Here is a 27,419-nt window from a genome sequence, read left to right on the forward strand (position 1 = left end):
AAAATGAACACAGTATACTGAGAAAAGTTACATATATTTACAAATCTAAGTCCTTTAGCTTTATAACTCCGACACACTGGTCTGTACGCCTTTGCCAACACAAATTCATGTTCCTTAACAAGCTAGCTACAGTATTACTACAAAATAAAGCTTTGGATTACACAGCAGTCGTTCATAAACCTAATCTGAACCATTAATACATCAAGCATGGGTGATTTTTGAACCTACAACTGGAATCTTACAAAAAGAAAATGAAAATTACAGGGCAACTCTGCAGCCTCCTCACTGCCAACACCAGTTTCCATACAGATGTTATGCAAGTGACTCTTAAACCTCACATAAAATTTCAGTTATTATCATGAAAGTCCCACGGAAAGCTTTTGTAATAATTTTTAAAAATAATATTAAAAGCAAAAGCATAACAGCCCACTGCGATATTCTGAACTGCTGAAAACTTTGTTCATTAAAATTTATGTTTTAGTTTTTCCTCAAAAAAAAGATAATTGAAAATTTGCTATTTTTTAGACTATTTTTTGTGATTTTGAAAATTACTTTGCACCATAAGCTAAGCACACCGAAGTTTCAAATTCTGGAGTTTTTAAGAAAACTTCTAAAAAAATTCCGTTCACTTTGTTGTAACAATAAGCAAATACTGTATATTTCCTGACAAGCATGTAAACAAGCTACATATAAAGCTACAATATAGAACTAAACAAGTTTCTGGACTGCCAACTTTAATCATATGGGAAAAAAAAAAAATGAGCAAGAAAAAACCATCCAAAAAGTAATTAGATGGCAAACAAAACAACTAGACGTGGAGATTAATTTAATGAGGGGGTTTGGAACTGGATGATCTTAAGGTCCTTTCCAACCCTAGCCCATTCTCTGATTCTGTCAGTCTGTAACTATTAATTGGTTTCACATTAAAACAGAGCAGGAAAAAAACTTTTTATAATGAAAATAATTTTTGAAGACCACAATGATTAGGAAAGGGCTTTCTATTCATTACCTGCTCTGCTGGAGTATGACCTGCAATCACATCTTTCAGACAAAAAAGAAGTCCGAGTTATCAGTCAGTATTCTATGACCAGAACCTTTATGACAAAGACGTGTCTTCGCTGAAGGTTTTGCAAAGAGGTATCAGAACTGAAACAAACTGAAGGCTAGTGGTTGCCCCAGAAACATCATGTTAAGTCACAATAATAATGTTACATTCTGTATTTCCTAGCAGTGTGGAATTTTTAATTATAAGGCCAAGTAATCCTTTCAGAAAAAAAAACACAGATCATTTTCTGCAGTCGTGCCACAATGTTCTTCAATTACAACCTAGTAGAAGGCAGCAAACGCTTAGTTTCTCAGAGTTTGAGGCAGTATATTAAAGTGCTGCTGAATCTTCCCATCACCAGTCTCTGCCCCTTATGACAAGAACCTTTGCATCTAAGCTGGTCCACTAATGAACGTCATTCGGAGCAGCAATTCTCAGCCTAGAATGTTACAGTGAAAATGAAGTTATTCAGACTAGGTTTAATGCAGAGGGGTGAAAAAACAAGTTTTTTGACTGTTCAGCTTCTCTGTTTCAACAATGAGCTGTTGACACCAACACTCCTGCACCTCTTGTGCCTCAGTCACCCTGTTCTACCTGCTGGAGTCTTTTCCATACCTGTTCCTACTGCTCCCTTCTCACCCATGGTGTGCCGAATTATTTGGACATGTCAGCGTGACAGAGAAGGCAGGGAGAGGGGAAGAACAAAAAGAGGAAATGCATTTTTTGTGCACTAGCTTCCTTCACAGTCCTTCTGACAACTAAAATACTAGTACTCCCTATGCAATGAGTAGCTTCAAAATGCTGCTATATATACAGCCTGCTCTTATTTTTTCACATAGACGGACAGCTGAGTTAGAAAAGAAAAACCTTTGTTGGAATAATGACATGGAAATTACCCATTACTGTTGACTGGATTATTCTAAATTATCAGTGTGACCCTTTGAGTATTCCAACAGCTATTACTACTGATGGATTTTTTTATGCCATCTAAAACAAAACCAACACATTCAAAGTTCTTCAGAATCAACAATATATTACTCAATCACTTGGATTGTGAGCTTGAGCTGTATCTTTGCTAGCAAGTCATGCATGTGTACTCTCACTGGGTGCTCTCTGTGGGAGGAAAACTGCATTACAAAATTTTCAGAAATTCAATGCCTTATTGCCCCATAACCTTCAACTCTGCTAGCTATGCTGATTGAACAACCACTACCTACAACAGCTAACTGAACTGCCTTACTGTTAAGAATCTCAACACATTAATCTGTGCCTAAGTACCTTAAGTGTACAGTCACCAAGTAAATTCTCTGAGCAGTGACAATCAGATTTACCTTTTTTACATAGTTCAGTTCTGACCTACTATGGACCTTAAGCCAAACTAAAACAGATAAATATTTAAAAGCAGTGCATTTTGCAAACATATTTGGCCAAATGAAACTATGGCAACAACAGTAACTGGGCTCTCAAATATGCTAAATTTATCTATAATAAAGAAAAAAAAAATCCGTATTTTTCTCATTTGGATTACTCCAGTCTTAAACTAAATTTTCATTTTTTCTCTGCTGCCAAAATAAATGTAACAGCAATGCTGAGCAAATAAGTATGAAGTACTGGAAGAAACCTCTAACAGCATCACTAGCACTGGTTTTTCTAACCGCTGTATGACTTGAGTAATATACTTAAAATTGCAAAACTCTGCCAAAGAAGATGCAACTATACAAAGAACAATGTTAATAACTGACTGCAAAAGACTAGCAAGTGTTACAAGAAAACCATATGGGTGAGAAACAGATGACGAAGAAGCTCAGCTGTCACTGACCAACTGTGTCAGCATCGGGGTCACAACCCACCCAGAACTGCACCGGCCAGCTTGCTTTAGAATACTGGTGTACTAGCAAAAGAACTCCTGCCTGATGGGACTTGGGAGGAAATATGTGAGAAGTATCCTACAGACAGTTAGGACAATACAACATTTCTTTCAGTAACTGAATTTGAAATAGGAAAATGTGATGTGCCCTACAGATAAAGCAGCCAAAAGTAGAAAAAGCAACCCCACACTTTACCTGCATAAAGCACTCACAGGGAGCACAAACAGAAGCAGCAGATTCTGACTGGAACATTCAAACCAAAGAGTAGAGGTCAAATAGTTCCCCAGGAACTCTCCACTACTGCCAGCCATTGAGGGCAGAGGACTACTGCTAACAGCTGAGCTATAGTTCAGCCAGGGATTTTATTCAATCTCCTTGTGGGACTACAACATACTCCTGCAGCAAAAGAGATTGAGCTGAAAAAACTGTTGTTGTTTTTTGTGCTTTTTTTTTTGTTGGTTTGTAGTTCATAACTATTACTACATTAAAAAATACACGCTAACAACAGAATTATTAAAACAGTGGTAAATACATGCTGGCATTAAGGCTGCCAGCAATACATTGACAAAAAGCAAGAACTCATTTAGGCAAGGACTACTGCATGTATCAGTCATCTGCACCAAACTATAAGCAAAAACCACAGCTTTACATCTTTTCATAAAGTGAGAGGGATGTCACAGCTAGTGAACAGGAAAAAAAAAAAAGGCCGTTTGCTTTACTATGGAAAAAAAATCCCTTCTCAAACTATTTTCCAATTCTATAAAGATTCCTTTAGAAAACTGTTTGAACCAAATGTCCCACAATGTTTTTTTTTTCTTTTTCATTCTGTATTACAGCTGCAAACAAATACTTGAAAAACTGTGAGCCTATGGTACTACAGGTTCACAGTCACCTCTGGCGAATGAGTAACAGAAGCAAACTGAACCAGCCCAGTATACAGCACTGCTTGTTTCCCTCTTTCAAATTTAGATATGTAAAATGCTACAGAAATTTTACTGGTCGAATTTCTTTACAAAATAAAAAAAAGAAAGTCCAGCATTCACAAAAAAAGAAAGCCAACACAACTGAATATACTCTTTGAATGATCTCTATGATACAAGCTGCACTGGATTTTTCTGGTTCTCTGAGAGTCAAATTCAAGTGAAAACTCACATTTTCTGGAATATTTTAAGCCTAACATTCCCCTATTCTGAGTCTTCAATTACTTACTAGCTTCCTGTAATCTACCCTGTATGAAGCTCAATATCACATTTGCTCACAATGAAGCGGCATGAAACACATCAATGAAGTGTATCACAGGGAATCTATCCATTTAACCCATTTCTACATATGAATACAGAAATTAAGTGATTATTTAATATGGAACCATCCACAGTAACATGGATTCCAAAGTAAGATTTATAGCATCAAGACCACCCTGTGTTATCATTTTCACACAGGGTGTAAAAATGTGTTTATAACCCAAACATATGTTCTCAAATGAATGTCATATGTAAGAAATACTACAGCTCCCTACCAACATTTGCAGCAGTTGTCACAATGAAAAATTCCTTCACTTGCAATAAGATGCAGTTTGCTCAATTTAAGTGGACACAACTAGCAAACATATGTTGTAAAACAAGGAAAGAATATCCAGTTTGAAGTCTAATCACACACTAAACAAGAATCAAGTATGTAACAGAGTTGAGTAATACCAGTTTTCTTTTGAGTATATCTTGAAGATAGTAATGAAAATTGAGGATAAACAAAGGAGAGAACATCTGATGTGCATGTTTTGCACTGTTGTGTTTAAAAACTCCTCAAACTGCATCAAAAAGTAGAAGCTAAACAGAAGCAAGTGACTATGGTATTCAGTACAAGAACCATGCATCAATTAATACTTCTTGCCTTACTGTTCTGAACAGAAAAAGGCTTGCTGAAAGTCTTCTGTTTCTCTGTAGTTTATAGTCAACATTCATGTACAAGGCGATGTAAAATATGCACACAATCTCAAGAAAAACATACAAGGTTTCTTTACATGCACAATTTTCTTACATTTTAGTATTTGTCAATGTATAATATTGTTTGACTATTTTGGATGGCCATGTACACTTATCTCTGGGTAAAAGCTGAACTTCCTTAATAAAGAAAACTGGAAAGCAGAGAAACAAACACAGAGTATAAGACCAGTGTCAGACCAGCGTATTTTCTTGGTTTTAGCACTGTATTACTCTTCTGTAACTAGACAGACTTGCAAATCTCAACAGGTCAAGAATCCCACTTCCAAAAAAAACCCCAAGAACCCACAAAGAAAAAAAACCTAAAAAACAAACCCCAAAACCAAAACAGACAAGTTTATCAAGAATTACTTTCCCCCATTCCAAAGCCTCCATATCAGAATTCTCTTACACTCCAAGAACTCAGCTGTACTAAGATACCATACTACCACTAGTAACAGACATCTCCATTCTGACAACTGTCTTGAGCTCTTCTTCCCTAAAAATGAAGTAAATCCAACTAAAATATGGGCTTTTGAAGGGTCACAAACAATGCACATACAGTCCTGGTCTTCTCTTGATGACTAAATGTTTCTGGTATGTATTATGAAAGAACACAAACTTTCAGCAGCTTTAGAACTCAAGATCCAGTATGTTACAAGAAAAGTAGCTGTTACAAACGTGGAAAACTGTGCTGCTTTCTGGAAGAACTGCACTTGCATTTATTGAAAAGTCTGATAACCCTGACATTCTAAACAGTTCATAAAACATAATGGTCATGTGAAATGACTTTCACATGGTGCAACTACATCTATGTTAAGAACTCAAACGTCAAAGGTTCAAAACAACTTGAGGGAGGACAAAAACGAAAGTGTCCTACTAAAATGTCTCATAATTATAATTTGAAATTATAATTTGCTGAATAAGCCAGTAAAAAGCAAAGACTGCAGTGTTAATCTGAATACATGTAAGATACAGCAAATGTGGCTTAAGGGGAAATAAACACATCAAAACAATAACTGGCTCTAAGCACAAAAAATCAACAGGGAAAAAAATCTTTGAAGTTTAGAACTAACACATTTCGAATAAGCAATGCAAATGCAATGCATCATCTTAAATAACAGAAGGAATTTCATTATACATACCTTTTCTCTCTGTTTTCTGTGCAGGGATGGAAGATGTGGATGTAGGCAGTTTTGATAAAGTAGATGCTCCATTAGCATCAAAGGATTTCTTTGGCTGGTGATCAGATTGTAGAGAAAATGGACTAGGAGGAACAGTGCTTGGGGTAGCAGTTGGATGAACCACGGGTTTGATGGGATGCTGTACTGGAGTAGAACTACTGTGAGTCTCTGCTCTTGGCAGTCTGTAGTCTCTGTCATTGTGTCTGCTTGTTTGAGATAAAATATTCTGTGGCAGCATACTACTGGCGTCGCTGGAATGCTTGTCTTCCACTTTTGTCAGGATTCCCCAAGTAATGTTACAAAAAGAAAAAAAAGATTAAATTAGAAACTTGTCTAAGACTGCAGTGACTTTTATTAATATTACTGCACATCAACAACTAGAGCTGATTAAACTGCTTATGATTAAAAAAAGTCCCAAGTAGATCAGCATCAAAAAAGGCAAAACTGGATCCTACTTGCTGATGAAATGCATTTTCTGTGACCTTTCCTTGATTTAGAGTTCCGGTTAAACCACTGTGTTTTGATGGAAGGCTTTATAACCACTGTTACAGTCAAGTTAACTTTTGAAGTCTCCTAAAAAAACTAAATCAAAATCTATTACTTCCCTCTTACATTTAGCATGAAAAGATAATTTGTGCCATTTTTCTTTTGTTCACTGAAAATCCTAAATATTGAGTATAATTTAAGTTTCAAATTCTAGCCTTCAAAGAATTCCACTTCAAGTCACTTGAGCACTACTACAAAGAATTCCCTTTCAGCTGAATTAATTCAAGAAGACTATATATTAAATAAGTGACTCATCTGCATCTGTCACATGATTACAGACTTTAAAATACGCTACACAGGGAACATACCAAGCAAACACAGACTGATTCTTTTTATTGATCCTAGATTTTCACCTGTTACAAAACAAGCAGTTACTGCAATATGCATTTCTGCTTTCTGTAGCATGAAGTATGTTTAGCATATGCAGTACATTTCAGCATACAGAAAGACAGCCCTTTATAAGTCTCTGTCTTGTCAAGTTCCAAGCAAAGGTGAGGGATGGGGGGAGGGAAATATTAATACTTCGGCTTCTTTGCAAACATCCTAATAACTATGCTACAAATTCACCCAAACTACAGCAGCATACAGAAACAATCTCAGTACAAGTATTTCCCCAGAAAAGAAATTGACAAAGATTAAAGGTGGGTATGAGAAAAAAAATAAAAAAATCCAATAACAGAAATTCATAGTCTAGGCAAGGTTTTGTTAAGAGTATTGGCATGGTAAATATATGTTTTTAATAATGTACAAAAGCTTCTGAAAACCTTGGTATCATAGTCCATTAAATTAGTTTGTTATTTTCAGATGTGAAATCAAGGTTTTGGAAAAGACTTCCGCATCTCTATTTTTAAGTTCAGACTATGACACTGACAGGTCTCAGTGATCATGACAGTCCAACTATACCATAAACTGTGCAAGTTGTTTCACTACCTACCTATAAAGGTAACTAGATTAGACAGTAAAAGCTGCAAAAAAGAGGGCCACCACTAAAAGCATTAAGCAAGTGGTGTACTAGTGAAAGCTCAAAGATATGATAAAAAACAACATTTGCAAGAGCTGTCTGTGCTACCCACTTTGGCCTTTTTAGATAAAAGAAGTGATAAAAACAGCTAAAGAAAGGCCTTTTTTTTAAGTTTGGAAAAGGAAACAGTAATGGAAACAAGGAAGAATATATTACTGCAAAAAAAGACACATACTTCCACTGGCAAACCCACTGGCAGCTGTCGCCTGCATCACCTCTCTTCTGTAATCCCTATCTTTTGGAAAACTGTTAACTGACATTTTGCTTGCTTCTTTTTGTCTCTGCTCTCTGGAGAAAAGAAAGCACATGTTAAGAAAGAACTTACAACACTTTGCACAGGTGAAATTACATGAGATGAATTAAACTATCCTAAGAGCCTACACAGATGGATGTAGGCAAATTCCAGCAGCTGCTTCCTTCACCAGTGCTTGTTGAAGCCCCAGTATAACACTTCAGCTCAATAACAAAGAAACCCCCCTCACCAAAACAACAAGCAACCACCCACTCCACCAAAAAAATAAACCAACCATACTACCCCTCCCACTCTAGATCATCAAGGGATAAAATAGGTGCCAGAGGTTCTGATAAGGGTAGGAACACAGTAGACTTGGACCAAAATCTTTCATAGCAGTAATCTATTAGATAAGCTCAACTGCTCTTAAATGATCTTAAGAGTATTTGTTATTTATACAATGAAAACAGACACACACATATACCTTTCCAGCCACTCTTTTGGTTTTTCCCATTGTGAAACTTCTGTTCGGCAGTTATAGTAGTACTTTTTGCCTGAAGAGCTGATGTGTTCAGACCAATCATCCGCAGAATCATAAGCCTTTAAAATACAAAAGGTGTTGGATAAAAGACTACTGGAAAGTTTTAATATACAAATTTAAAAGCTTTCACTATTTTAAAAACTACATGGCATGCTCACATACACCCATATCACTGATTTCTATTTACAACATCTCTAAATGCCCACTTCATTTTGGTAGGTAAAGATGTGACCACTACCACTCCTGCTTCATTCTGCAAAATCATATTGTCTTCTCTAGATTTACCAGCAAAGTTCACGGAAAATATTTCTCTCTGTATCTACTTCACTTAAATAAACTAGTGTTTTAAAATTAAAGACAGCTACCTCAAAGCTCTAATGATTCTAAATTAGAATAGTTTTACACAACATAGAAAAACTGCAGCTTGGGTTTACAGAGCGTTTAAAATACAGATTGATCCTGGAAAACTTAAAGCTGGAAATGTACATGCTGCCTGTTTTAGACAAAATAATGGAAATATAGCATATACGAATGGTGCAACACAGGGATGAATACCAATCACAAATACTCACTGCATCAGAAGTTTTGCTTGGATTATTGCTGGGATTAGAAGAATGTGAATTTGAACTATGAAGAGCACTGTGGTTATGTGAATTTTCTTGTGGAGAGTAACTGGTCCCTAAAGGAAAAAAGAAACACCATTCACCATGTATGTTTCCAAAGAAATCAGCCACTGCATTCTAAGGAGATAGAAGGGGAAAGGATAGGGGAGTAGAAAAGGCAAGTTGCCCACAACATGGAACACAGCATAGTTCAGATGCAGAAGTATTTCAGGAGACCATATGCATATTTCCTTTTTTCACACAGCATAAAGCTCACTTTGCCTTTCTAGTTACAATAATGCAGTATGTCCCTCCACAAGTCTTACTTTCAAACCTCATCCTGCTACAAATCAACAGATAGCCTTTTTATTTGTTGATGGTTGGAGAAGTCCTACAGTATCAATTCAGAAATTAAGATTTTCTCCTCAAGTCAGAAAGTTTAAATAGGTTTATCAACAGCCTACAGAGTTAGACACACAAAATCAGGTTTTACATTCACTGAAGCAATGCTGTTTTCCTAACCCTTTTGACACTACCTGTAACTGGTTCTAGGTACCTATTTCTGTTTGTGCATGTAGATTAATTTTCCTGCACCTCAGTCTCTGCAACACAGATATCAACACCTGAATACCAAAAGCAGCATTTCCCAGGCCACCACCTGCTTCTGGCCTCCCTTAAAACTGCTTCTCAAGGTAACCCAGTTTTCCTCCTACATCATGACAATCCTTGAACAGAAAAGAACAGCTGGGAAATGAGAAGGGAAAATTCTCAGTACCTATTACATTTGTGCCTAAGCTCATCACCATGTACGCCTTAACAGTTTAATTACAATTAAGCAAGGCCATCCATTAAACCCTTTACAACCTCATTTTAAATTTCCTGCTTTTAAGACCTTTCATTCCTCAAAAATTTCTAAGCAAGTAAAAAGTCTTCTATTATTCTTCATATGATTTCCTCTTTCTAAGTTTTGAATAAATCACACCAAACTAAGAAAAATCATTTTTTTCATCATGGAAAAACCTAGATATTCCAAATACAACACTCTCTCTGCCTACTGAGAATTTTCTAAATACCATGGCATAGTACATTAGATACCATTAACTTCACATACCATAGAATGATCTAAATATGAAGTCAAAGTGCTTTGCAGATGGCAAAGACTGTATCTTATGGGCAACTACAACAAAGAACAGGATCTTTGATAATGGACTGATAGGTGGGAATGAATGAAGACATTTTGAATATATATATATTATTTTTTTTAATGTCTTCTGAGAGCCACATATGCAGAAGATGATTACTAAATGATACAGCATGGTGCAGAATGGAAGAGAGAACACAGAGCCTTCTGACTAGACAAGAGCTGGCAAAACTACCAGCTCAAACTTCTTCCTCCACACCTCTAACCCTGCAAGTTAGAAAAACAGTCCATCACAAAAGTGAAGAGATATACCATGACTGATCTGTCTGGTACCCTACAAAGGCTGAAGGCCGATTTGCACACACAGGAGTTACTGCAACCTGAACCATTAGTAGCTGTGAACCTCTTGCTACACTACTGTGGGTAAAGCCATGTCATTCTCTTTAAAGATCTGGGGAGGATGGGATCTAAAAGGGTCTTGTCCTCAAATACATCCTGCAAGACAATTAGTCCTACACCAAAAGTACCCTGGCATGCTCAGAGCCAGATGAAATGACCATGGGGGTAACTTAAGCTTGTCAAAAGCAATACTCACATCACATGCTTGTGATACAAATAAGTAACAACAAGATGACATGACTTTACATGTTATGTTAGTAAATTCCAGAATTTAGACTATGATACATATTTTAAAAAACCCACACATTTAGTTTCCCATAGTGTATGCAAGAAGTATATCATAACTACAGGCCTGTACTCCTCAATCAGACACATGAGTCTTGGTTGTTTGTCTTTATTTACTATACCCTCCCAAACTCTACTGAGATCATAAATTTTTTTTTCATGCATTCCTGCTTAATGAACACATATTAGCTCATTTCTCATTCTGTAAGGTAAAATCATCTCCCTTTTTAAAGGAAAAAACAAGATGAAAATCTACCAGATGACCTGTTCGAACAGTTTTGTTATTAGTCACTTCAAAACTTCACAACACCGATGTAGTCAATTTACTGCATACCCATACCATGGATGCAGTAAAATTATACTTTGTTAAGAGTACTCAAGACACAGTTGGGTTTTTTTAAATACCACGGTGGTCTAAATACACTGTCACAGTAAGTCTGCCACGCATTTTACAAGCATGAATAACAGCCAACACCACAAGCATTAAGTCAACAAAATTCTTTAAAGCAAATTCTATCCATACCATAAGCAAACCCCTCACTAAGCAGACTTTACCCCCCCCCCCCCCGCAGTCTAACAGCTCAGCAGCATCCCCCCACTATTTCACACTTCCCTGCCGTGCTGGTTCCCAGCCCCATCGCTGAGTCACAAAGCACCTCAGAGGAGTGAGTACAGAGTGGCTGCAGCAGTCACACCCACCTACAGCTGGCCCCAGTAGTAGAAACGCCTACTTATGCAGCAGCTTCTTCATAAGGAACACTGGGCCTCTCCACAAGGAGCTGCAGTCCTCCTTAGCAGAATTCCCAGGCTGCATGTTCATGGGCTTGACCTCAGTCAGGGATCCTGCCCTACCTGAGCTCGCCTCAGCTGCATAAAAACTGCTCACGGCTGCTCCAGCAATACCAATTGCCTTGGATTGCCAGGGTAAGCCATGTAGGCTTTCACAAGGGCCAACCAGAAATACATACCCAGTGGTGTCTAGGACAATTACACAGAGTAATTACAGGTGCAGGTTCACCCCCACACCTCCATTTTATGCATAATACCACTTTATGTTTGGATAAATATCCAAACTCTAAGGGAATGAGCATACAAAAGGACTGCCAAGCTGATGTCTGCTGTTGGGAAACTTCCAAGACTGAAGCAGATGATCCTCTGGAGAACAAGATTTTTAGCCACTTCATACAAGTTAAGTGCTTAAAGATCATATGCAAACATCAAAACCATATCACCAAATTAACCATACTAAAACCTTCAGTACAAGGTGGGACATACTTGCACAGCAGTCACCTAGGAATTCTGACAACCCAGCCAAGCAAGCACTGCCAGCTCAGGCTGTCAGGGGAAGTTGCTGGAGATCTTTAAAAGGCCACCAAGTTAAAATGGTATGCAGAGAGCAATCCACAAGTGAAGGTCTATTCTAAAAGGAGAGAGTTTCTCTTATTTGTAGGCTAGCTTTCACCATTAGCAATACCTAACCCTGAGTCATTTTAATGTGGCTGTGACTTGCTATCAGCTCTGTGTCTCCCAGCTGCATGTCTGGCAAAACAGATCATGAGAACAGGATCACTAAGATTAGTCCATATCCCAGAAAAAGGCCTGATAAGGTAGACAGCACACTACTGTCCCTTGAGGCACTTCTCAAGGTTTCCTTTCACAGTTAGACATTCCTTACTAGTCCCACTTTATTCAAGAAAGAGGGACAAAGACTTGTTTTAAAAATGCTTATTAGCATACCTTAAGACTTAGCAATTACAAATACACATCTTTGATGCACCACAGGGAAATTCATACTGTGTTATAAATCCTCCAACTCAGTTACAGAACTCCTCATGGAAATGTTTACTGCATCATCATTGTGCATGACTTTCCTCAGCTTAATCATTATTTTGGAAGCAGCTCTATCTGTATAGAGCTACCCCTAACTGGAAGGTGGCCAAGGAGGGCATTGACACTATGATTCTATAAAAATAGAGTGGTACAATCATGTAAGCAAGCCTTCACTAACACTATCTCTAGTGAGGAACACGTCATAGGACAAGGTTCAATTATCATGACTATCTTCAAGTCTTTCAAATGAAAATTTTATCTTCCTCACTAAAGAATGAAAACCAGCAGAAAGCACAAGAAGCATGAATCTGGGAACCAATTCAAAAAGAGGCTGTGACTTTATACCTACCACAGATTTGAGATTCTGCCACACCAAGACTCACTTCAATGTTTTTGTAAGTAGTTTCCAGATTCAAAGTCCTGAGTCCAAGACAGTTTGAACTGCAACAAGGGTTCAACACTACGCTGGACTTCGAAAACAAGATACAACACTGGGTGAAAGAAGAATATTCATTTTTCAACATAGTCAACTTTCTCTAGTAATCATCACATTTAATTAACCTCTCCATTAACACTTCAACTCTGTAAAATTAAGAAAATTTGAAATTCTGTTTTGGCTAAGGATCAGATTGACCTAATAAAGCAACTGTTTTCTCTCCCTTCTCCCCTGCTGTCTTTCAAGAACAAGCTGAAACTCTTTCCTTTCCAACACCTAAGCAAGTAACTACAGCATCCACGGGTACCCAGCTAAACCAGATCTCTTTGCTACTTGATTAGAAGGGTCAAATACATTCCACACCATCCTCCGGCATCCAAGTGTCTTAGCCTAAATAAAACTTTTTGGTGCATGACATTATACAATATTATAAATTCAAACTCAGATCTTCAAAAGGTAACTCTAAATCCAGATATATCTACAAAAGATCTACAACCCAGATTAGCAACCAGTAAACAACAAGAAAAAAGCTATTTTTCATCCTCTTCAAATATACACTTGAGAAACTAGACAGCAAATTCATATACTCCCACTTACACTCAAGATTCAAGCTAGACACAAACAGTAAAATTATAGTATTTGCCATATTAGTGTTACACCATACAATAGTTAACTTCAGACAGTCCAACACAGAACATTCATGTTTCCTTTTCAGTCATATACCTTATTAATATCCTCACTCTCCCTTAGTCCATAATAAAAAGTGTCAGCGCAGATAATACAAATGTGAGTTCACAAACGCTTACCAGCTGGACCAGAAGCACGAAAAGTGCTCCCTAACAGTAATGAGTGCTGCAGCTGGTACTTGAAGGCAGTCACCCCATTCAATCCCTCCAGAAAGATAAGGAATTTGGGAAGAGCTCTAGGAGAGTCATGTTTTCTGTGCCCAGAAACCATGTACACAAAAAGCAAGGAAGTCCATTCCACCTGTTTCAACTCCATACACACTTTTCTATGACTCCACATTCCACCTCTCAGCTAATATGCAACAAATTCAGTAAACCAGACAGTACTAGAACCTGAACTTTCTCAAAAGAACAAATACTGACCAACTGAGATACATTAATTATTTGTTGACAGAGCGTCCTGAGTTCAGCTGTAGCAGTTATTCTTCTTTGTAGCTTGTGCAGTGCTGTGTTTTTGACTTTAGCCTGAGAACAGCGCTGATAACACTGATGTTTCTTAGTTATTACTCAGTAATGCTTACCCTAATCAAGGACTTTTCAGTTTCATGCTCTACCAGTGAGAAGAGGCATCAGAAGCCAGGAGGAAGCAGAGGCAGGACACCTGATCCAAACTAGCCAAAGGGGTATTCCATACCACAGCACATCATGGCCAGTATATAAACCGAGAGGAGTTACCTGGAAGGCCCATATCGCTACTCAGGTCAGGCTGGGTACCAGTCAGCAGGTGGTGAGGAGTTGTATTCTCTCCCCTTGTTATTTCCCTTATCATTATTATTATTGGTGGTAGTAGTAGTAGTTTTGTATTGTACCTTAGTTACTGGACTGTTCGTATCTCAACCCGTGGGAGTTACATTCTTCCAATCCTCCTCCCACACCCCCTGGAGGTGGGGTGGGGGTGGAGAAGAAGGGGAGGAGTGAGCAAGCAGCTGCAGGGTTCCGAGTTACCAGTTGGCCTTAAAACACGACACGGAGGAAACAGCAAGATAGTTTTTGGTATTGAAATGTCATGGTGATAACTATTTAAGAGTTGTTTAAAGGGAAGATTACAGAAACTTAACCTAAGATAAGCCTAAATTGAAACCTCTAACATGTCTTCCAACTAACATCTTTGTTACTTCAGTGCAAATCTTTCGGCAGAACAATTTCTAAAGTTCTACATATGAGAGGAGAAAGAGTAACATAATCGGAAAACACAATACCCAATGTCTCAGCAGTAACTGACCAGCCTATCATGGCCATTTTTATTTGCCACACGTAAAAGTAATACGACAAAGCAGTTTTTCTTCAGTGCATTTTTATGTGGCCCGCTGTATTGAAATAAAAACTTGCAATTTTTCTAGCAGAGCAACGGCCTCAGAGAACACACCAACTGAGCAGTAACATTTTCCAGAAATTCATAACAAAGTTGAATACACAGTGTTATGCTAAAAAAAAAGAAAATCTAACCTCATCACTGTACTGCCCAACCACCCAATTACATATTCATTATGCCCCGCAAAATAAATGTTTTCTACCGGTTAACAAGTACCTCTATTGAGCAAAAAAGCCTCATTTCCTCCCCTGCTCTCCTATCATATTGTGTATCCAGGACAGCAAAGCTGATGCTGTTTTGTAATGTTTGATTCACAGCATAATTGGCTCAACATAAAGAAGTTTTCATCTTTATCTCGAAGTTATCATTCACACAAAATTTCATGGAAATTAGTCCAAAATGTTCGTATAAATAGACCAAGAGTTGTACATACATGGAGAAGGATAAACAACCATATAGAACTCTTCTTCTAAAGTCACAGTAAGAAAATGACACCTCAAGAAGGAAAAGACAGGAGCAGTAAACCAGTGAAAGTCAAGGACACATCATTTTATTAATTCAATACTCAAAGAATACCAAGGTACTATTAAAATGAAAACGATTAGCTTCAAATTTTATCTTACAAATTGCATAATGCAACAATATTTTGCTATTTTGCTGTCTTCTGCTTACATTTTTGAGATTTGCTCAATTTATTTAAAAAACTAAAGTTTAATTTTATGGCAAACAGTACAAACTGCTCTAGAAAGAAAACCAGTTATCTGCCCATCAAAAAGGAAAGCAAGAGGCAGTAATAAAATGGCTCAAATTAAATTCAAACTTCTGGGCTCTCAAAAGCCCAGCAGCTAACAGGCAGACAGTTTTCCCAGAGCTGTACATCAGCATGAATGGACATAACAGCTTGAGTTGTCCTCACTGGAAGAACAGATACAAACTTTTATTTGCCCAACCATCCCGTTTCTTTTTTTCTCCCTTCCCTGTTACAGCTGCAGCAAAATTGTCCCCATAATTCTTGGGCTGTCTTCAGCCCACATCCCAGTAGCTCTGAGAAATCACTTTTCAACTTATAAGGTTCACTGAACAACGTCTACTGAATCCACTGAGTTTCTGTAAGATCCAATGCTCAAATTTCCCAAGTCGTATCCTACAAAAAAGCCTAAAGGGATGAAATACGCACACTCTAGACAAATCCCTACCAACTTTCTTCTTCAAAGAAAATCCGTATATTGGCAAATTTCTTGATATCTCAACCATTAAAACAAAAATAAGCAAAAGACTGGACAAGTAATTTTACCATTACCCATAGAAATGTTTATTTCTGAAGATCAGTAAGCAATACCATTTGACAGAATTGGCCTGTTTCTCCTGAATTAAGGCAAGTTCCAACCAGCTTGTAAATATTTCTGGTAAGTCTCAAAGGTTACTGAAGTAGATACCTTTAATCAAATTGAAATCTGTAAGTTAAATTAAGGCGAAATTCAGAACTATAGGTAGAGAACAAATCCTTCAGGTTTACATTTACTATTTACTCCCTTTGGGTTCAGGTCGCCTAAATAAAAATAAATGCTAGCAACCTCCTCAACATTGCTTCACATCTCTATTGTACCTATATCATTTGAGATCAATTGATTTGAAAGAGCACCTTAAGCAATTTAACCCATGAAAAATAAGAAGTACCACCACGAACTTCAGCAACAGTCATATTCCTACCTCTCTAGATCATGGCCCAAGAAGATCTCTCAATGTGTTACCTAAAAAACTCACTGCTAAAGCATTTTCTTTTTAATCTTGCAATACTTAATGCATTGTCACATTTGTACCGAATGGGACACTCCTCTAAAAAGAAACTACAGGTAGCTGAGAAACAAACCAAACTATGCTTTCATTCTCAACTCTAGCTCAGAAAACATTAACATATTTAACACAGCATAACTTTTTAATTATGACAGACGAGAAGTGTTAAACTGACAGCCAGAATCCTTATCACAAACTAATAACCTTTATCACAAACTACTGATGTTTTAATTCCAGAATGGATCAGCACAGCATATGGGTAATAGAATAGACTAAATTTCCTCCCTTCCAAATCCTCCCCAGCAATACAGCATGAAACCAAATGAATAGCTCTCCCATGAACATAGAGTAATACAGAAGATTCAAGTTTGGCAAAGGAAGTCTAACAGCATTGCAGCTATGCACTAACCTATCTCAGGCAACAACACTCTACAATCCAGATAAACTCAGACTAAGCAGAAGATTGTCTGGCAGTTTCATGCCTCAGATTGGTCTAATACCTCCTCAAAAGATAACTTCACTACATAAATACAGCAAGAAAAGTGCGAACAGGATTTCAGGTTATGTCAGATAAAGAAACTGTTTGCTTTAATAGAAAACTGTGTGTGTAAAACTATATTCAGCGCACGTCGCAAAAAAGAAAAAACAAACCCAAAACACCTCATTTGTCAGATCCCCTGAATCACTATTTCTACGATCACTGATACACATTAAATGTCAGTAGATGGTTTCAATTTTACAAAGTTTTTTCCTCTCAAAATCCAAGAAAAACTAGAGAGCTCAAGACACTTCTAAACAATGTTATCTTTAAATTATTACCATTAGGCACATGTTCAAACGCTTTCTGAAAGCGAGGCTTACAGGTTACTAAAACTGAATAAACAAATCCCTTTACCTTAGCGGGGGAAAGTGTGCCAATTTTACTTTTCATTCAAGGAGCTTCCTAAAGAACATAAACCAAATACATTGGAAGACACACTGATGTTTAACAACATACACATCAGTGAGGTAAGACAGAAATTGCTTGAGTGCAGACATTTTCCAAAAACTGGGTATTCCAATGTTTTAAGATTGCAAGCAGCACAGTAATACTATAGAAGAGTGATAGACCATAAACTGGTCATCACTGACAGAAGTCTGTATAAAGTCAGAGGTCATGCAAAACAATTTCTGCTTACAAAGGACAAAACACAGTGGCCAGAACACAGCTCAGACTACTACTTTTTTTTCTATGCACAAACAGCACCAAATTAGTACTCCCATTCAGCAGCTCCAACCAATTAAGCAAGGTATGACAACTTAATCTCCCTGACAAAATCCTCTGAGCAAAAAATAAGATTAAAGAAGAACAAAGGCATGTTGTTCAGTAACTCTCAATTTTCATGTTTTGGGGGTAGTTTCTTGGGGACAAAGAACTTTCAGCTAAGGATTCTGTGAATACAGTATTACTTACAAATTAACTTCCAGTTTAAATTAAGGCAGATGAAGATGCAGCTTTTTCTGAACATAGGTAGGGCTATGCAGTGACAAACGCTTGCAACCTTAATCCAATCCTAGAAGTTTCCCTCATTTCAATTATCATTCAGAATCAACAACTCTACAAGCATGTTGTGTTGTAAGTTGCAGTAAAGCTGCAAAAAAGTTAGTCACAGACATGATTAATATACTTACATTCTTAATAAAAAGGCTGTAGCAGAATCAATACCTAACTATATTAAAAAACAGGCAAGAGCAAAAAAGACACTGTATCTCATTTCTTAAATGTATCTTAAAAATATTAACTGAAAACTAGTATCTCTCAAATTTGAAGATACATCAAATTCGACTACTAAGCATGTTCAATTCTAGTTTTGTTTTGTAAACTAGCACAAGAAACTCTTATTCATTCTCCAATTACATAATAACCATATCTAACAAGAACCAAACTCCACGTCAATATAAGATCACTGCTTAAATGCTACTAATATTTGCAAGTTGAAGAGAACTTTGCTTCTCTTCTAAGACTGTAACAATGACCACGAAATTTTTAGTAACCCATCACAAATGAGCAAGCTAAATTGAAAATATTTATTATTAGAAGCAGCAATTGCTCAATAAACTTTTACATGATAGCTTGTGAAATGATTAGGCTTAGACAAACTACTCCTTCAGTTCAGGACATACTATGACACATATATATTCATTACAGCATAGAGATGCAATAAATGTAAGGATTTTAATTTTATGCTTATTTACTCAACTGGGAATCATTTTTGAAAAGATGAGATGCTAATAGCATCCTGATAAAAAGTAGTGAAAGCCATTTATGCGACATAGTTCTTCATTAAAAAAATCAAACACTGGCCCAGGGTTAGCGCATGAGGGGGTGCAGCAAGTAAAGACTGAGCTACAGATTAATATATATATAGTGTTGTGGTTTTAATATGACTGATTCACAGCCTTAGTTTCAGGCTGGATGATTAGCCTGGCTTAATAAAGATACTGCGCAACAAAATTTTCAAGTATGTACAGCACAGTAGGTGACAATTCTTCCCCCTCCCCATTAAGTAATTTTCAAAAATATTCTTAAAATTCAACTGGTCTTTCCTGGAGTTTCCTTATTAGAGTAAACGATGGCTCTCCACAAAATCTAAGCTTATGTTTACAAACTGAAAATCTATTGCAGATTTGCCTGGTTGCCCAAGTGTCTCATTTTATTTCACTAGTTAAGTAAACACCCTCAAAAGAACTATACAGAGACTGCAATCATTAGCGTAGGCAATGTTTTGCCAGTAAGAGGTGAACTTTACTTGAATTTCAGGAGGATCATGTTATTTCTTCTATTAAATCAAGTAGAAATAGTGTTCTTTCAAAAGAAATGAGTGGTTTTGAAAATGAAGTCTTTGTTCACCTGTCAGTGGCAGCTGTCTAAATGAGCAAAATTCTCAAACTAGAAGAGATCTGAACTCCCACTGATGATAGTCAGGGGGACACCTGGCCTGAACATCATCCAGAACTTAATTACGTGAAATAAATACAACAGGAAAAAAATAGATAAAGCACACTACCTAATTTGTACAGAAGAGTTTATGCACAAACGTACATTACTTATATATGCTTTAATAAAGAAGTGTTCTTTGCTTTTTTCCCCCACACTTGGGAGTGAACAGGTATGTTTGAGTGAGCACCATTTCCTTTCCCCATTTTTGCTACTGACAGTTATGAATAATTTATAACTCTGTTACTCTAACAAGCTCAGAAACAAATCTATCTAGTAAAACACTTAGGAAGACTGTTGCTTTGGAGGATGTAAACCAGCATGATATTTAAGAGATCTAGGAAACCAAGGGAGAGGAAATAATCTATGTAACTGGGGTGGAGCTGTAAGTATTCCTTCTTAAAAATATTTTCAGAAAGCACGACATGCCTAAATATAGCAGATTTCTGTGATAATATGGTGAAATACAGAATGTTTCTCTTAAAAAAAAAAGCTTAAGAAAAATTAATCTTAGAGGGATACTGAAATTCTTACAGCAATAGATGTAACAGGAGGGCTTTTTGAAAAGTTTAACTACGTTGAGATCTTTTCCGTGAGCAAGTGTCAATACTAGCAATTTAATACAACAACCTAGTTTGAATCTAATGAAGTCTAATAGTAACATGATCATTACTACGGGTATTTTTTCAAATTATGTTTTCTTTTAACAAAAAGGCTGTTCTTCAGATTTCTTCGAATAAGCAGACAGATTAAAGAACACTGCTCTCAAAACCAAAATCTTCTCAAGTCCTTACGAAAAGTTAGAGTAAACCTGAAGCTCCCACTCCACTAGAACAGGTCAGAAATTATTCAAGTTTTTAGTCAAAAAGTGTATTTTAGCAAATCATTTTAAGTATTAGCTGACTGCATTTTTTTTTCTGCAGAAATTAATGCGCATTTTCACAGCTTATCTTTTCACAAGCTTTTTTCTGGTAGGCAGCTTCTCAAACAATACTGTACAGAGCAATGACAGTGCCAGTTTTGAAATACACTTCAATGCAAAAAAAGCAAGCGGTAGCAAATTCAACATGCATGGTATTTGGGATTAAGAAACATATACAAGCAGGACACATTTATTTTCTCCCTCTTAATTTATCAAAGCAATTCAACATCACTCCCCTTTCAGGACCCAATAGGAGGGAACTTCCATTCTAGTAGCTGAGCTCTATAAACATGTGAAAAGAGGCATGCCTCCAAGCTCTAGTCCTTCCCACAGAAACACAGCTGCATGTGGAATTTTAATCACCTGCCCATGAGGAGGCACAGATGAGCCATTTTCATTTACACTTTGAGTAGTTATGTCAACTCTCTGGAAGTAAGAAAATGGTAAGAAGGAATTTCATGTTAGCAAATAAACTGTACCCACAAAACAAAAAACACTAGCACAACTGCCAACCTGCACTAACTTGACAGTAGGAATTTCCTGAGCCACAAAATCATACTCCTTCAACCACTGCCTCCTAAAAACAGAGAAGGTATGAACTAATCAAACACTTGCAGCTAACATTTTCTAGCGAAATATATAAACACATGAAATAACGCGTCTTCATAACATACAGCATTTTCTGCATTTTTAAAAACATATCACAAATATTTTTAAAATGGCAAAATGCAATTTTACAAATTTTTTTAAATTCTTTTATATTTTCTCCCTACTAAGAAACTGTATTAGATCAGCCATGATCAGGCTTTACTATTATTATTACTGGTTTTGTTATTATTATTAAAAATATTAGAATTCCTGCAAAAAGGATCTATGACTTATTTCCATTCAATATTGGCTTATTTATGATTTAAACTGGTTTAATCTTTATATAAGCAGAAGTAACCTAGTTTATCCTGCTTCTTATCTCATTCTGTAACCACCTTGGTCTACAAGCTCAGATCTGTTTGTTACATTCATAGCCAAAGTTAAAGCCAAGGACAAGGAATCAGAAATATGGATAGCAAGAAACTGAATACTACCGTCAAGCCCTTGTCCTATGCCCAATTAGCCTCTCTGCTTCCTCAGTGGTCCTAACAATTTACAAGAAAAATATCCAGACAGGTCAGCAGACTTCATATGGAGGCAAGAGAAAAAAAAAATAAACAAAAGCTGACTACAGTTTCATTTGGTTAATTGTGTAGCTTGACTTCATTATCTTTTTGAAAGTGGTCCTGTCAAAAACCGTTGACTATTTAAAGGAAAGCTTTATTTTATATGTTACGAGTTCTTTATGCCTATAGCATGACTCTTCAACAAGTTCTGCAAGACAATTTGAGTGAAAACTTCTTTATCAGAATACAGAAGATTCTAAATGTTTTAAATCTTAGTATGCTTAAGCTAAAACCTTAACTGTAGTAAAAAAGAAGAAAAGATGTGGAAACAGAAATAACAGAATTTGATAAATTTAATGCAGCTTTTAAATGTAATCCCATGCTTTAGTGGGAGAAAAACCCCAAGGTCTATAGTTTCATCATTCTCTAAATTCACTTCACATTATCCTGTATAAGCATGATCTACAGACAACAAGTTTAAGGAGTACAGCATTTCTCTATCACAAAAAGACATACTTATCTACATAAGCTATCAGTTACTCTCCAACTTTCATATTCACAAATTTAACTTTGAAATCAAATGTATGCTGGGATGTAGGGGAAATGGGAGCAGGGAAGAGAAAGGCCTTATTAATCAGTCTAAAACAAGCATGTGAAACAAGCATGTCAGCCTTTCTGTAACAAGTTCTTCTGTCAAAGAAACCAAGAAATTTAAGACATTTACATTCTGCAAGTTCTGGAAATCTAAAGCAGCAAAGCAATTCCAGGATACTCAAGACAGATACTGTTTACCTAGATGAAGCTGTGGTCAACAAACTACAACCCAATCTGGTAAATTTACAGACCAATAGAAAACATCAAAAGGCTGCATTAAAGTGGAAGTGTGCAGTCATCTTTGAATACACTCTACATTCTAAGTCTGGTATAAGTTGTACTGAACTGCAGAAAAATTTTGAACAGTTGAGATGGTGAGAAATGTCAGAGATCAGATCACCTAGATTATATTCAATCCTAAAAAGTTTAAGGTAGCTACTCCTAAAAATAAAAGTAAGAACTGATAAAGCAAGCAAGACTTAGAATTGTACCAGTGCAGCAGGGCACCTGGGAATACTGAATTCTACTGCCAATAAATCATAGTGCCACCTGATCCTACAACAGCGACTGAAAATCCTACAATGCAATATGAAACATGCTCACACAGGTTTATCACAGGAGTACTAACAAAGTTAATTTTAACACCTTTCAGTCTGAAGTCCACTAATCTACAATATTTAAACTAGAAATACTAATATTACTGTTTTATCTGTCAGTGTGACCTCTGATCATCAAGTTCAACTTTCTGCATGAAACAAACCTTAGAAAGTTGTCTTTAGTCATCCAGTTTCAAAACCTCCACCCCTTCAAAAATCATCACAATAAGTCACTCCAATTCTTACCAACAACCTAAAACCATGCTAAATTTCTATTATCTGAATATTTAGATTAAGTGGATTTTGCACCTTTGCTACATTCAAGAACTTTTAAGTATGCCACTTGTTTTTCCTGTAATTATTAATCAAATAAACCCTTGCTGTTTTCTCTGTAACTATACCAAGAGCTCTTCAAATCTTTCTTAATGCACAAATTTCAGTTGAAGTCATTTTCTTGCATCTTCTCTGAACTTTGAGAAGTTGAGCTCTTGCAACTTTATGAACAGTGAGAATCAAGACAGAGACTCTACTACAGTAGCTGACACATTAGCACTAGGAGGCAAACAGTCCTATTTGATATTCCCCTGATCATATATCCTTTCTGGCTAACAGTGCTCTCAATATTTGTATGAATGCTTTTAACTGTGTATGAATTTCATGCTTGTTTTAAGAGCCACTGCTTTGCACAGTATCTACTTTCAGTAAAAGTAAAGTCTTGCACTCTTTCCTGTAACTTTTTACACAGTGGACTACTTTCACATGCCCTGTAAATGAATTAGCATTTTCACTTCTGTGTAACTTGGCTAGCTCTCTACTAGTGAACAGCTGTTATTATTTGCCATTCAGTCTCACATTACTCATGGTGTATGAATGATCCTACAATTTCTTCCGTGTAGACAAAAAATATTATTACTTAGGTCCGAGAGCAAACCTACACACATTCAAGCTCATTTGATGATCACAAGGGTTATACTTTGGGGATCTATCTGTTACCAGTTTTTGATCTATAGAACATACCGTGTAAGCAATGTTGTCTCAGTTAAAGATCTCAGAATATTTTATTCAGTGGCTAGGAATCACCTATTTCATGTCTATCCAAAATAGCAGGTCATAGAAGTTAGTCAACATGTATCAGAAAATGAATGGCAAAAGTTCAGACAGAAAAAAGATCTCCTGAATATTTCTGCCCCTCAGACACTGCTAATTCAGCTCTAGAAACTAACTGTTCATATTTCTGACAAACTTGCCCATGTCATGAAGCCCTATAATAGGGCATTATGTCTCTTTGGTTTCTTCGTTTTGTTTGGATATTAACACTCGGATATTAACATTTGGATATTAACATACCTCTGCTGTAGAAACAAAGTAAGTTGTATTTTAAAACTAGGGCAGAAAAAAATTATTTGACATTGACAGACTGCTCCTTTGCAACTCTTCTCATTACAGCAGTCATGCTAAGGAACAGAATTATTATCCCAAAGTGCCATGGGGCCTAACCAACAAAGGTCTTTAGGCCTCTTGTTTTCCATTCATTTCAAACAACTGCATGCTGCATACACAGAAACATTAGTCAAGGCCACAAAAGCTTACCGGACATCTCTTACCCCATCTGATAAAAACAGTGAATAATGGAGTCTCTTGTCAGTCACCTGCTCAAAAATGTACCTCCCCTTCCAGTAACTTGGAGGGCAGACTCTCCAAGTGGACAGTATTCTTGAGTACTGCTTCAGGATTCTACTTCTGATAAGTAGGCAAGTATGATCTGTGGCTTAAAACACACATCCCACTTCACAAGCTTGAAAGTTGGCAGAAAAATTGGATACTGCCAAGAGGTAAAAGGAAGGATTCAAAAGTGCGTATAGGAGAATTCCAGCCTATTTTACCATCTGGTTTTGTTTTGGGTTTCTTTTATTTTCTGCTGTTGAAGGTCTGAGAAAAAACTTCTGCAGCAGGAAAACAGGTGAATATCTGATTCAAGAGATGTCTGAATAATTTAGAAAGTGTTTAAAATCTACAGGATCAGCAATCTAATTCAGAAGCTTTCTCCAGAAAATTATGCAATTTTGTACCCTATATATTCATTACCATAGACTTTCCACTTATGACAGAAGAATGAATTTCAAAATACTGTTTCACAAAGCAACACTTCCAACAAAAATTTCAATAAATAAAAGTTTTAGCATATGATATATTTCTAAGATTACTCCCTGTGCCTACAACTGCAAGCAGAAAGCTGTCATTTCAGAACAGGGATAAAATCTGGTAAACCATAATTGCTCCAGTTAGTATTTTTTTAGTAGGCAAATGTACTGGAGGGACAGATTCATGTCAAAATCTAGACATCAACACACTGTATGATTAGGCTAGTGCTTTCCCATGGAAAACCACACTATTTTAACAAAAAAAAAAAAAAAAACAAAAAACCAAAACTGCACAAAATGTGTAAAGCAAGCAAAAGAAGCCCACAACTAAACAGCATTCTTTTACTATTAGCAAAATATTACTGAAATGAAGGAACGGCTAACAGACTTATATGCGTTTTCCAGGGTAGTTTTATTGTTAAAAACTGGGAAGTCTGTTAAAGGCCTTCAAGAAAGGAAACAATCTTCTAACACTGAAGTTACAGCAGGGAACACCTGAAGTCAAGTTTGAAAACAAAGTTCGGCTATCCCTTCAAAATTCAAGAGAAAACATTAAGAGGACAACAATCTTACTCACTGTAACGAAATGCTGCTCTCTTTTCAAGCATTATATTTAAGTCCAGAAAGGATTCATTTTTACACTACAACAAACTACTGACAAAGGATAAGCCTAGAAGCATCAGTGCTGACAACAGCCTTTCATTGCCAGTACAATTTCTTCTCTGTAATTGAGAGGTTTTTGCCTGGAAGTGCCTATGCACTTGCATAAAAACCTGACTTCATAAACAAATGTAGTTAACAGTGGAAGGTGGGTGCCATTAAATTACTATTTTCAACAGCAAAGTTATCACAGTGTCACCGCTCAGCCAAAACAGACAGAGCTTTCTTTTACAAGTTCTGCATAGTTTTAACAGTATTTGGCTTACACAATACTTTATATAGAATAAGTAGATACAGCAAGGAAACCAAATGTAAACTGTCAATAAACTGTATTTCTTTTCTTAGAAAGCAGCCATGTCCCAGACAGTATTAAGGAAGTACCTTTAATGAGGGACAATTAGAGAATAATCACAGTAAAAGAAGCTATGTAATTTACAAACTGCCGTCTTTACTATGGCCTAGCAGCAGGCAGCTCATCAGAAGAAAACAGATTTCATTGTTGCTTTTTGCTTCAGAAAAGCAACCCAAAAGTACAAATTTAATAGGCTGTATATTCCATTTCAGATGCTAGAAGCGTACGTTAAGAAAGTGTGACACTAAGTAAAAATCATTCCCTTATGACTTGCTTACATGCCAAAGACAAGCAAATTTAACAGATCTTTTATATATTGGCATTATTTTCCCACTTAAAAATCATAAAATAAGCTTACATAAAAATGTTTACCAGGTCTAGCTATTAGACTGACTTGAACCTACTACACTTACAATCCAAAAGCTAAGCTTTTGAGTTTTTTAAATACTTGAACAGATCAGCCTTAATAGGAAACCTCCAGAGGACCTATTTACAGATCTGTATTTTATATACTAAACCCCAAAACTACTAGGGGTTTAAATCCAGAAAAAAGCTTCTAAGACATAAATGCTAACGGAAGCAATTGTATTTATCTTGAACAAAACAAAAAAACACACACACCCCCCCCCCCAAACAAAACAAAACTAAATCACAACTAAATCCCACCTTCCTTAGAACAATCCACAGCCAACATTCAAGGAAGTCAGTCACCTCTTTTACACGTCAGTGTTGGGGGGATGGTGTTCAAAGCATGTTTCATGGACAGCCTACTATCACAGAGTTCTCTCATCCCAGCTTTGACCATACAGTTACAGTGAGGAAACTGTTTTCACAGTAATGAATAATTACTTTTACATCAACAGCAGTTAATATTAACTAAATATGTAAAATCTATTTCAGTGTCATCCTCGACCTTTCTTCCTCAACGCATTGCTATGCTTCATTACTCTCAGACTTCCCTCTTTCCACCTACCCTGCAATTTCCTCTTTCCAATGCCTGGTGCCCAGGCAGCTTCCGCTCTCTTGTACTTGCCCTCACATCCCATTTATTTCTGACCACTGGTC

At 36.7% G+C, this 27,419-nt stretch overlaps 1 protein-coding gene across 4 annotated transcripts in view; it reads right to left on the reverse strand.

Annotated features, from left to right (window-relative positions):
- Nucleotides 1-27,419, reverse strand: part of WAC (WW domain containing adaptor with coiled-coil) — a 58,328-nt gene that overhangs the window by 23,771 nt on the left and 7,138 nt on the right. For all 4 annotated transcript variants that reach the window (XM_062633529.1, XM_062633530.1, XM_062633528.1 and 1 more), the window contains 4 exons: nt 8,986-9,092; nt 8,357-8,472; nt 7,816-7,928; nt 6,035-6,343 (listed from right to left, as the gene is read on the reverse strand). In XM_062633529.1, coding sequence (XP_062489513.1) covers nt 6,035-6,343; nt 7,816-7,928; nt 8,357-8,472; nt 8,986-9,092 — 645 coding nt within the window. The remainder of the gene's footprint in view (nt 1-6,034; nt 6,344-7,815; nt 7,929-8,356; nt 8,473-8,985; nt 9,093-27,419) is intronic.

Source organism: Pezoporus occidentalis, unplaced genomic scaffold, assembly GCF_034315485.1.
Source record: "Pezoporus occidentalis ecotype Australia unplaced genomic scaffold, CSIRO_AGI_Poc_V1 ctg40, whole genome shotgun sequence".
Classification (NCBI taxonomy): domain Eukaryota; kingdom Metazoa; phylum Chordata; class Aves; order Psittaciformes; family Psittacidae; genus Pezoporus; species Pezoporus occidentalis.